We start from the raw sequence: 13,001 nt of genomic DNA on the forward strand, positions 1-13,001 counted from the left end.
GCCCTGCCACCCTGGGTGATGAACACAGCCCAGCTGCCAGGGCACAAGGGAAAGGACAGCCACCTGCCTTCTGTCCTCTGTGCGGGACACCCCTCCCAAGGATGAGTCGTCATCATTTCAACCCTCACAGACCAAGTGGGTCCCCTCTGATCTCACTTATCCCAATTTCCCAAGGACTTTGCTGCTCCTGGTCTCTTCTCTCTCCAAGGGGCTACAGGCAGCTGCATCCTCCAGCGCAGTCCTGGAGCTGGACCAGAGGCCGAGCTGCTCCCTGGCCTGCCTGAGAGGTGAGATCCTCTCCAAACCTCTCCTCGGCTTGAGCAGAAGGGCTCCAGTCCCTCCTCCCTGGGCATGGGGAGCCAGCACAGAGGAAGCCAAGACCTTGTTGACCCCAAAAAGCTTTTCTACATGCTGAAAGAGCTTGTTCCCGATTTCTACCAAACAAGTAAATCAATGATCAAGCTGAGAACAGTCAGAAGGGAAAGATCAATAAGTCCCTGGAGAGGAAATGCTAGGAAAATGAGCAAGCCCAAAAGCTGGAGGACAACCATCCTTATGCTCTTCTGCCTTGAAACTGCTCATCTCTCTGCCACCCAGAGCTATGCCCGGTGACATCGGTACCTCTAAAAGATTAACCATCTTCTTGGGCTTGGCAGTAACGATTGCTGCAAAGTCTTTCTTCTTTCTGGATCTACGTGTTGGGGTGACATGCACCAAAGGACAGAGGGGGCAGCAGGGACAGAGACCCACTGCCTCTCCAGTACGACTCCTCTCAGCACAGATCCCTCAGCTGCTGAGAGCATCACAAAAGGTTTTCCTCAGCACCAATGCACAGGCTGGTGTAAAAAGGCCCATCTGTTCCTTTTGCAGAGGGAGTGGCACATTGCCCACGTATGAGGCTGAAGCCTCAGAGCCAGGAGTCTTCCTCTCGTTAAACAGCATGCCACCAGGGAGAAGAGCACAGGAACCAGTACCACCACCCAGCTGAAAGCACAGGATGGGCACCTCTGCAAGCAAAGCTGTTTCCAGAGGGGCCCATATGCCCACACTAAGTTCAACAGAGATGCAAATTTGACACTCATGCAGATGTTGTAGAAGGCCACCCAAAACATCCCTGGGAGTATTAGGAAAATTAACTCCAGGGTCCTGGTCTAAGCTCAAATTCAATCGCTTCCTTTCAGCTTCTTTCTTTTCACCCCATGGGTGTAATTCCCAATAAGGTCACACAACCGTGCTACCAGTTAGCTTCTTCCCAGCTTCACAGTGGGGCACAGAGCCAGTTTCTGAAGAGCTCAGCGTGTTGCACGACAGACAAGGGAAAGAGGAGGTAGTGAAGAGCTCCAGCATTGTCTGCTCCTTCCAGGTGCAAGACCAAGGGAACTGCAAGGCGTCAGGCATGCAAAACACATGCAGCGACACATGCAGGCTGGCAGGTAAGAGTTGCAGGCAACCAAAGAAGCCCCTGCCTGCTGCAGAACGAAGAGGAGAGCAGCAATGAAAAGTGTTTCTCAGGCCCACCCTTAAAACTCCACAGGGACACAGAAGAAGGACAGACAAGCAAAAGCATTTCTCTGTGCTGCCAGCACGTGTGAAATCTCTTGGCATGCTGCAAAATGTGACACCACATGGATAATGGTTTGGACAAGGCAGGCACTGCCCATGCCCCTGTTCAATCACTCCATTTGCTCTTGCCTGCCCCTCACCACATCCCAGGCTCATGGCCGTTAGGAGTTCAGGTTTAACCCAGGAGCGCTGCTACAGGCAAGGGGGTGAAGGATGGAGACAGAGAGCTCAGGGCCTGTCCCAGCTGACTACACCACCACTTGTTGTGGCTTACCCGAAGGGTGACAACAAAACCAGACCAACAGGAAACCCAGACCTGTTCATCGGCCCAGTCAGCTGCCTGGCTCGCTAAATGAGAAGGAAGGTTGGTTTTGAGAGAAGGAGAGGGTTTGGCAGGCTCAGCTTTTCTGTCCATCCTTGGGGTCCAAGTTCCCTGCCAGACACCTTGCACAGGACCTGCACAGCAGCTGTGGTGCCACAGCAGGACAATCTCCTGTGACCTTCCCCAGAGTGACAGGGCACTTCCCTCCTCCGGCACTGCCACGCTGGAACCACGGGACACAAAGCAAAAAACTGGGGAAGACGTCCCAATGGTCAGATGAGGATGTCACATCTCATCCACACCACAGACAGCTTCTCCCACCTTGCCTGGCAGCTCCTCTGCTGGTGGCCCCCAGGGCAGCAGCAAGCCAGGGTGAGGTTTCTTCCCCACAGAGCAACAAACTCTCCCTGAAGATGAGTTTACCACCTCTCCCACAAACGGCCCCGCTCCTGCCAAAGTCTCACATCCCTGCGGGTGAGCCTCTTCCCGAGGTGGTTTCGGCCACGCGTCCCTGCTGCAGCTGGCCGTGTGTGTCCCCCCATCAAACGGGGAGTGGTGGCACCTGCTCAAAGCAAATTCACAAGTTCTTTAAGGAAAGGATCTCCTCTCCCTCCTGACACCCTCCAGTCCGGCTCTCATTCATAAATACTTGTGGGAATCCTGCTTTCCTCATCAGCATACCAGGGCTTGTTAACCTCCTGCACCACGTGCTGCTCCACTCTTGTCCTGCTGTCCAGATGTCACACACTGCTAGCAGTGCAATCCCTTTTTTTTTCCCTCCATGATAGCATGCTGATAACTTTAATGAGTAGCTAATTAGCAGTTCCTAACTGAGTATAAAGGAGCCAGGAAAAGCGCCTGGGAGGATCTGGACAGAGAACAACTCCTCATTCATTCATCCAAGGCTCTGGCTGTGGAGGAAGTCTTCCAACCTATGAGGGTTTTCATACACCTCCTCTTCTTGGCATCATACGTACCTTCCAGCCATGAATAAAGAAACAACCTAAACACTTGTTACGTGCAATCAGGGCTCTTCCTTACACCCGCTGTGCAGGGAGGGCTGTGCACAGGGTTTGCTCTAGGGTGGCTGTTCTGTGGCGTACCAGCACGTCTGCACTCACATGAGAGGAGGTGTTTGCAGCAGAAGGTGATGAGGTTTGCAGTGGGTCTGACTCACGCTGGGACTTCATCCCACAGTCCAACACCAGCCTCCCACTCCTTCCCTCCACCTCCAGCACAGCTCCCTGGAAGCACCAGCACACCAACCAGGGACCTGCCGGGTGCAGAAGGGTGCCCTGGGTGCTGTGCTCTTCACAGTGGATGCTCTCTCAGGCACAAGTCCTGCAAAGCCCTTTGTTTTGCCCTCTACCAGGGGCAGATCTCCACCATTTATTCAGGTCTGTCCTTGCAAATCATGATGCAGGAAATCCTGAGGGCTCACAGAACCTCAGAAGCCATCTTCAATTCCAAGCAATGGAGTTGCCTGCAATTCCCTACCCATTCATAAGTGTCCCAACCCCTCGTGTCCCCAGGAGCCAGCTACACAAGCGTTCCCACAGGACTTCCTCCCATACCAAGACCCGCTCTAACAATTTGATGGGCTGAAAGGAAAACCATGGGACCCACACAGAGTGAAGAGCAGTCGCTTGGGTACTGCAGCACACGCAGGAGCATCACTGAGAGGAGCACAGCAGGATGGGCTCAGCAACGTGCCAAGATCTGCTCTGTGCACAACTTTCAGGAGAATTAGTAGCACCAGGAAATGAAACGCAGCCTGCAAAGCATTAAAATTAATCTAGGGTTTGAACAGCTGCTCTGCTGGGTAGCTCACAGTGATCTGACTGCGAGCAGGTTAGATTTAAAAAAAAAACAAAAATAAAAAAAAATCCAAGGGTGCTGTTTGAATGGAGCTGCTTTATAAGGATTTTACTTAGCGCTGGATTGCCAGCCCTGGCTCGCAGGCCTTATCTTTGTTTCAGTGCTAATAATCCTTTTCTTTCCCCATCATTTTTATGGCCCCAGTGTGATTCCACTGGCACCAAAAGCGCTGAAACACTTTGGCCATCAACGGTTTTGCCAATAAACTTGTTCAGAGCAGCTGGCCCAAGCATATTAGTATTTCATCAGGATCAGCACAGGAGTAGAACATGATAAAAACCCTCAGCTGACCTGAAGGCACACTATCAGGCTGGGGAGCATTTGCTACAGCAAATCCCCACCCCAGGCCAGGACCAAGGGAAGAGCACAGCAGTGCTGCAGTCTGACACCGCTCCCGATGGAGATCAGCAATGAGCGCCCTGAGGCCACTTCACACCACAGGAAAGAGGCACTTTGGCCTGTTGCAGAGACCGAAGAGCCACTGAGGCAGCAGCTTGCCCCAGCACATGCAGCCAGGAGATACAGCTCACCCAGAGGCAGAGGGCTTGGAGCATCATCTCCCTGCACTGGGCTTTCATGAGCCAACTCCGCTTTTTCATCAGTGGAATATGAAAGATGGGGAGGTTTATCTAACAGACTCGAAGAAAGGCTCAGAGAGGGGCAAAAAAACCCTAAACCTCATCAAGAAGGGCTGGTTTTGCAGAAGGATAAACCTCACACAGACTGGAATTGCGTTTATTTTGTTATTTGTGCCCCTGGAGAAGCAGGAAAGATTTGCTAGGATTTTTCAGGCCCTCTGGCAGAAAGGGGTGGAAGCTCCCCCCAGTGCTGTGGCACTCACCGGTAGAAGGGACCGTGCAGCCTTTCTGGCAGTCAGAGGCCGAGTGCTTCTTGTAGGGCTTCTGCTCTGGCATCTCCTCCCTGTACGCCGTGGAGTCGAGGAGGGGAAGCCTGCTCAGGACCGGGGACTGCGGGATGCTGGGCAGCGTTCGGGACTTCCCCAGGAGCGGTCGTTGCAGCTTTCTGTCCAGAGACCTTGAGGGGAGAAAACACAGGGCATACCCCTTTCAGGAGGTGGGATGGCCTCTTCAAGCCAGGACACTTCTGTAACACATAACGCTGCCACTGGACTGAGAGCACACAGTCCTTCCCAACACCAAGCTGCACCCTTCGTTTGCAAAGCTGCTGCTATTTCAGTAAAGCCTTCTCCCTTTGCCAGTGTATTTTAATTAGAATCTGCATCTTGAGCTGTAAGCCACAATCAGCATAAACAGCACATGAAGCATTCTAGCACCCACCCCACCTCAAAACTCACAAATAATCAGAATTAAGCAAATAAAGAAACCAGAGGGTTCAAGACTGAAGTGATACAAATTGCCTTTAAGAGAGTAAAAACCCCACTTAGCACTGAGCATCATCTGAGACACCAGAATGCTTTTCGTGGTGGGAACCAGGTCACTCAAGGGTCCCGGGGACATGCACTATAGGGAAGGTCACAGAATCACAGAATCATTCAGGTTGGAAAAGACCCTTGGGATCATCAAGTCCAACCCTCAGCCCGACTCTACAAAGTTCTCCCCTACACCACATCCCCCAACAGCTCATCTAAACGACCCTTAAACACATCCAGGGATGGTGACTCCACCAGTCACCAGGTCCAGACTATAGCAAGACAGACTCACGCAGCAGGCACTGTAGAGGTCACAAAGGTGTCATGAAACATGTAGAAACCCAAGTTCAAGGTCTATGTGGGGTCAAAACTCAACTGAGTCTGATGACAGGGCTTAAAAGCTGCAGGGGTGACCAAGACACACATCAGCACCACCACCTCCTCCAAAACCCCAGAGTATGCTGAGCCCTGTAGTGGGGCATGGGAGCAGGTCCCCTTCTCTTCTGCTTCACCCCACAGCCTCCCTCAAGGGATGGTCCTCAGGTCCCCTCCTTGGGGATGACACTGGTCCAGGCCATGAGGCAAAGATCCCAGAAATGTGATAAAAAGGAAGAGATGCCCAGCACTGTCGTGGTGTGAGGAGAGGTGGAGGGATCACCCTGTGCCGAGGGCTATGGGCTGGGATCACCCCGAGCCTGTTCTCTGTTCCCCGCTGTCACAGAGCCCACACCCGCGCCCCGATGGGGCTCAGCAAAGGGCCTCTCCTCACACAAGGCTGTTCCTGAATCTCATACTGAATGGTACAAAACCTTCAAATTTCCATCCAAATTTCAATTCTTAGCTGGTTTATGCTCATTTGTTCTTGTGCCAATATTAACCTTTAGCTTAAATAATTATTCCCCCTCTCCAGTGTCTGCTCCCATGATTAATTTCCATTACACCGAAGTCACAGCCCCTTTTGGCCTGCATTTTTCTAGGCTGATTAAGGCAAGTTCTTTCAGCCTCCTCTCACAAAATGAGCCTTCATTCCCCATGGTCGTTTCCACACCCTTTGCTCGCCCTCCCTCCAGCTCGGACCCTGCACCCTCCACCCATCCCAGAGCATCTCGCAGAGCTGAGCTCCTGGTGCAGACGGCAGGGCCAGCACTCTGCCTCCCTGCATGCTAGAGCACTAAATTTTATCCTATTTCCACTAAGCCGGTCCTCAAGGTCACACAGAGAGAGTCTATCATGCAAAAGCTCCTGATCCTCAGCAGCAGCCTGTCACCGCTATGTTTATTATGACCGTTTTTCACTCCCTTTACAAATGTAACAGCAGCTCCCAACTGGTGCTGGCGTCTGATGTAATTCACAGGTGAGCAGCAACATAGGGGCCGGGGCAGAGCTACGCACTGTGCACCCATCTCCTGCGGGACGGTGATGCCCGATGGACACGGGCAGAACTCGGGTTCAGGGCAGGAGCCCCAGGTACCAGGCAGCCCCTGCGCTCACCGTCAGGGCCCCTTACCCAGACCCTAAAAGATGCGTCCATCAGAGCAAGGTTGGGGACCATGTTTTGACGTTTCAGGTTCAGAAATTTATTAATTTCTGCATTAATTGCATTCGCCCTTGATTCCCGGATGATGCTGCTCTGCTCCACAGAGGACAGCTGCAGGGACAGCACTGCCCCAGCCCTGCAGAGGCGTGCTGCAGCTGCACCAGACACACAGCACCATCCTGCCCACTCCAAGCCCCATGCTTCACTTGCCTTGACATGAAAACAAGCTATGCCAGGAGATACAAAGCCAGAATTAGCATCCCGAGTTGTTTCTATTTCAGTAAAGCTATGTACCTCTCATTGTAACACATTTCACTGGCACAAGACAACAGGGATGTAACTTAACATATCACCGTGCTGCATAAATGAGTCCTGAGCTCTGCCAGAGTTCAAAACATTCCTTTTTTCTTGCATGTACATCTCGGTGCTTTTAAACACACCTGCTTATAGCTCCCATCACCTGCAGAATGGCATTAGCATTTTAAGTGCCAACATCCCTTTGTGCCTACAGTACCACTCACATGGATCACATGGGGGTAAAAAGGGAAGAATCCATACCCTTAGAGGAGCAATTGTTAAGTTGCATAGCTACAGACAATGATTTATATCAGAAAGAGCAAAGCAACTAGAAACCTGTTTAGATCTGAAATCTGAACTTGAACTCCCACGCACGCTCTGGCTCTGTGGATTTACCATCCCGTGCACAACTCCAGAGGCCTCAGCAGCAACTGTCAGCAGGGACCTGCTGCCACCAGGAAGTCACATTGCATCTACATATGCTTCCCAAGAAGGCTCCACAGCTAGCCGCTATCAAGGATGCCACATCCCATTAGTAAAGATCCCTGATGGAGTGTAAAGCTCAATTAGAAAAGCCATAATAGACCCTGGTACAGCCTATATTTAGCTGCTGTTCGGCATTTTGGTAGAAAGGAGAGTACATAATCAAGTCTTGACAAGGGTGGAAAAATCCTTCTGGCTCTGTGCAAGAGCTCAGGCAGGAGCCCGGTGACAGCTCCATCAGTCCCAGTCCGCAGCCAGATGGGGAAATGTGAGAACAGTCACCAGGGCTGGTCCCCTGCCACCAGCCCAGAGGAGAGCTGCAGGGCGCAAGCTGGTTGTGCCAGGCAGGGTGCAAGCCCGGCAGACTGCTCCAGCATCCCCCACCCCAGCCCCTGCCCGTGGTACCCAGGGGACAGGGGTGCTACTTCCCCAGGCTTTTATTGAAAGCAAACAGGATAACAAAAAAAAAGCCACTGTGACAAAAAAAAGGTGAAAAAAAGAGGCAGAACACATCTCAAAAGCTGCACCCTGTGTCTGGTGCCTTCCCCATGGTGATGTCCTTACTGGATGGCTTCTCCATCACCCCAGGGAAAGAGAGGGGAAGGGCTGAGCAGAGATAAAGGGAAGGGAGGGATAGAGAAAAGGTTAATGCAAATTAAACCAGGGAAAGCCAGATCCTGCATCCCTCCTGCAAGCAACTGCACACACACACCCCAGCCTGTCCTCCCTGCTTATTTCGACGTGGGAGAAGCTGCTCTCCAAAGGCCACTTCCCAGCCCAACCTAGAGAGGACAGAGTCTCCAGCGTACCCAGGGGAGGCATGGAAGAGTCACCACGCCAGGCAAAACCAGGACAGCAGAAATCCAGCAACACAACAGAGATAGCAAGCAGGAGGGAAAAAAATAACCCGAAACCCACTACTCCCACAATCCAAAAAGAACCCAAATAAACCTCACCGATTTACACAATTTCTCAGGGAACTGAGCAAGAAAACCTCCCTCACATCTCCTGGAAATGCCTGAGGATGGTGAACCTCCAGAGATGTCCCACTCCTGGGAAGAGGGAAGCCCTTGTCCTGCCACAGCACTCAGTCCCAGCAGCTCTCATACAAACCCAAATGTGCACTGTGCTAATCCATCTCCCCCCCAGCCTTCCCAGAGGCAGGCTGCTCACGGAAAATGGGAAGGAGAGCAGGAGGTTAAGCCAGGGAGCAAGGCTAAAGAGGGAGAGGGGCAGAGGAGCAGGGCACCAGATGCTCCGGACTTTGCTTGCCTGCTCCAAAGCTGTGGCTTAGCAACAGCCTAACACGCAAGGCCGTTTCCAAGCTCCAAGGGGAACAACCATATCCCAAAGAGCTCACAGCCCCAAAACACAAATAAGGATTCAAAAAAAGAAGACTGAGAAGCCAAACGGCTGCTGCTCCTCCTGCAGGACCGCACAGCATTTCACAGGTAATTGTGGGTGGCCTCTCTACACCCCCAGTCAATTAGTTCACTAAATCTGCCGAGCAAAGGAAGCTTATAAAGCTGAAGGTTTGGGGAAAAACGGCTAAATGAGGTACTGAGATTAGCCCGGGACTGACGGAGGATGGCAGGGATAGGGGCCAGGAGAGCCTGGTTATTGCAAAGGGACACCACTCCCAGATCTTCCCAGCTGGCGGCTGCTCCTGCCTGTAACACGCTGCTCAGTCTGCTCCTCCAAGGAGGTGTAACTTAGCAACCTGACCTTATAAACTCGGCAAAGGTTTCAGCTGGATTCGGGAAAATGAGAGATGCTATAAGCCAGGAGGAGCAATTACCCACCACAACCCTCTCTTGGACTGGGGCAAGGGCAGATGCACCACTGCTTGGGGAAGAGGGTGAAGGCGGTGTGCCCCTCCTCTGCAGCCTGGACTGCACAGCCTCTTACCACAAGCAGTGGCTGCAAAATTGAAAAAAAGAAACAAAACACGCACATCCATTCCCTGAAACAGCTTGCAGAGACCCAACTGGGTGTAAGGTGACAGGTACAAGGGGACAGCACATATCCTGAAGAGCTCACAGCCCCAAAAGGCAAACAAAGATTCGAAAATTCCTGGAGAAGCCAGGGCAGGACGAGGTTTCCCAGCAGTGGCTCAGCTCCATGGTGCAGGGTTCATCTTTTACTGCCATCCCCATAGTGCCTCACCCCACTTCCCATCCGTGTCCAGGACAGAGGCAGAGCTGGAGCAGCTGGGAGCAGAGCCAGATCACGGCCACCCCACCAGCCCAGGCTGTGGGCCCGGGCCAGCCCAGCTCCCAGAGCCCGAAGCACGGCACGGCTGTGCCTCCGGCACCCCAGCAGTGCACGGCGCTCCCCGGGTGGGAGCTCCACTGCGGGGAGGCTGTGTGCGATGGGGAAGAGGAGATTAGCAGCAATTTGTGTGATGCTCTCCTTCATTCCTGTCCAGACCGCAGCAGGAGACAAGACATCTACCTGCAGCTGGTTTCTGTAGGGGGCTTTGCAGGAAAAAGCAGCAGCAGGAGGAGAGGTGAAGCAGAGGAGGTTGCAAGTGCCTTAGAAGCCATTTCTGGGCAGAAGCACAAGGCAACAGTGGCAGCAGCCTCTGGGATGCAAGTCAGTGTGATCCAAAACCCAAAGCCGCGACAGGGCCCCACGGAGGGCAGAGAGTGAAGTTTAAGGGGATGGCACAGCAGTGGGGAAACCTAGAGGAGTCTGAGAGGAAGCGATACAACCAGGTGAAATACCAGTTGGCCTCAAAAACCAAAGCCCAAGGATTTAGGAAGAGCATAGCCTTCACAGGCCACCCATGCGTGTTCAAATCACCACGGCTTGCTCTGAAAACCTTATCAACTGTTAGCAAACCCGTGAGTCACTTGTACTTTTCCAATGACCCTGTGAATTGCAAAGCCAGAGGAAATCACTGAGAAATCTTTCCTTCGCATTCAAAAAAACACCAAAACAGAAAATCTTTTCTCTCTGCCCAGTATACATATCTGAGTACAGCAGCAGCCCGAGACCCGCACCAGTTCTCATCTCACGGGCAGTGAGCGGTGACAATCCGCCACTTCCTTGCAGCGGGACCCCCGTCACACGCAGCCAGGAGAGAGAAGCAGCCGACACCACCGAGGGAGGCAACCCCCATTTTAGCAGAGAAGCCTGAGCATCACTGCATGGGACAGCCGAGCCCCGTGCACAGTCTCGCACAGTCTGCCCACCCTGCAGCTCCTGCCCATCACCTCCAAGGTTCTGCTGCCATGTCCTCCGCTGTTCCCCAGATCTTCCCTGGATCAGAAGTTCGGACAGTCCTAGTCCTGCACTGGGGACCACACAGCCACACTTGGTGGCTTTTTAACCATTTGGGACCAGAGAGGAGGCAGCAGCAATCCCTTCTGCTGCCTGCCCAGAGCACAGCTGGTATCCCCCGTGCAGGAGGAGTTCAGCCGTGTGACATCTTTCTCTTCCCAACTCAAGCCAAGCCTCTACAAAACTGTCTTCATGCTGTTAAAAGGTAACGGGCTGAAGAGCGGAGGATGATAGCTGAAAACAGAGCATCTTTTATCTGGCTGTGAAACAGTTTCAAAGCAAAACAAAAACCAAAACAGCATTCAGCTTGCAAGATCAGAGAAGGAAAAAAAAAACCCAAACCATGTGAAGTTATAAAAATACCTTCCCAAGCTCAGCTGTGAGCTCGTAAATACCATGATTTCCACCAGCTGGTTTGCAAAAGCTTTCTCTCCTGCCATCTCTCCAGCTTGAAGTGCATCTCTCCAGCAGGGGCCATCACCCAAGCACTGAACAAAACACCGCCTGGCATCAGAGGAATAATTGCTCCTGTCCTTGCAAAGCTGCATTTCAATTAGGATGGGTGAGACAGCCTTCAGGGGCCATTGGGGAGGTGCAGGAGAGGAGGTTGCACACCCCACGTGCCAGGAAACACAGGGAGAGCCTCAGCAAAACATTTCAGAAGAGCTACTTGGAGGAGAAGCATTCAGCACCCATTGCACCCTACGAGTGCAGCTGTGCCCTGAGACTCAGCCCTACTCCCCAGCACCCACCCTGCTGGGCCAGGGGCCGATTATCAAATTTCCCAGAAAAAGGCCAAAAGTCCTTCTTGTGGCAGCAGCTGCCTGAAGAGCCCTGAGCTCTGCAGTGTGCAACAGTCGCTGTCACACCCAGCCACTGCCCACACTACCGACAGCTTCTCACCCACCCGGCATTTTACTCAGTGCTAAAGACCTACCACTGCTCTGTCAGCACTCACCCCCCCGGCACCATCCCATCAGTCCAAGCTGGCCAGCAGGCAAACCCACCCCTGGCCAGCCAGCCTCACACACTGCTGCAGGGAAACAAGCTAAAAAACCAGTAACGTTTCAGATCAGCAGTTCTGAACCCAAGCACCGTGGCTGTGTTTGATAGCAACGCTCCCATTTCAACATCTACTTAAATGTAATTGTTAAAAAGGCAAAAGGAAATACTTTGGGGCCAGACACTGCCATTCATTTATTCGAAGTGTGTTGGTTTCTTTCTTAAAAGAACCTTTTTTTCCGGCTCTGTTGCAGACAGTGAACCAAATCCCCAGCCAGCAGGGACCTCTCCCCAGTCCCCCCAGGGCTTTCCCCAGCTCAGGCGCACCCCACGGGTGCCCTTGTCAATAGTCACCCTGCCCCAACCGGACCCAGCGCACAGACACACTCTGTCCCTACGATGCCACAAGACTATCCCCTCCACGTCCCACAGCGGAGAGGAGTCCTGGGCACCCTCTTGCCCACCTGCTACGCTGACCTGCACACCATTAACAGGGGAGAAGCATGCATCGGGCTAGCGGGAGGGCTCTGGCAGAGATGCCCAGCCCAGACCCACTGGAGTGGCGCCTCCTCAACACAAAGTCCAAAGACAGAAACTCCCCAGGGCCAGGCAAAGAAGCAGAAACATTTATGGAGTGTGAACATTTATCCTGCTCACGGAGTTCTCTCTGATAACGGGGAAAGAGGGCAGATGAAGGTGAACGCATGAATCCCAGCACAACGGCGGAACAGGCGAGCATCCTCCCTGCAGGCAGCTCAAGAGCGTGACCTGCATCCTCAGGGACCAGTGTTGTGAACGCCCCAGGGTCCCCGTGCTCATAGCCAGGCTCTGCCATCCAGACACCTGAGAAGCAGAGAGGATGGCCAAAGGCATCTAGGATGCTCTGCAGGGAACACAAAAGGCTCATGGACCACTCTCCAGAAGAAAGAGGGCTGAGGCTGCACTCTCCACCTTATTAAGAAGGGTATTTTAGATGAATTAGGAAGCTCACCTAAAGATCTTGCACACTGAAAGTCAGCTCACAAGCATGATGCAGGGGACACACCAATGACTCAGAAATGTGGCCAGCCCCCGAGACCGGCGGGGAACAGCAAAGTGTGTTTGGGACTGAGCTGCTGCATAGTGGGCATATTAAGTCAGGGGAAAGAAACTGGCCCAGAGAAGAGCAATGCAGACAATGATACAGTTCATTGCTTCAAATGACAAAGCTTGCAGTGCCACACCATCATTAACCGTATACTGAT

General features: G+C 52.7%; 1 protein-coding gene across 4 annotated transcripts in view; it reads right to left on the reverse strand.

Annotated features, from left to right (window-relative positions):
- Positions 1–13,001, reverse strand: part of LOC141930292 (ankyrin repeat and fibronectin type-III domain-containing protein 1-like) — a 261,254-nt gene that overhangs the window by 178,227 nt on the left and 70,026 nt on the right. For all 4 annotated transcript variants that reach the window (XM_074840948.1, XM_074840951.1, XM_074840947.1 and 1 more), the window contains one exon: positions 4,605–4,798. In XM_074840948.1, the coding sequence (XP_074697049.1) occupies positions 4,605–4,798 (194 nt within the window). The remainder of the gene's footprint in view (positions 1–4,604; positions 4,799–13,001) is intronic.

Source organism: Strix aluco, chromosome 15, assembly GCF_031877795.1.
Source record: "Strix aluco isolate bStrAlu1 chromosome 15, bStrAlu1.hap1, whole genome shotgun sequence".
NCBI classification, from domain to species: domain Eukaryota; kingdom Metazoa; phylum Chordata; class Aves; order Strigiformes; family Strigidae; genus Strix; species Strix aluco.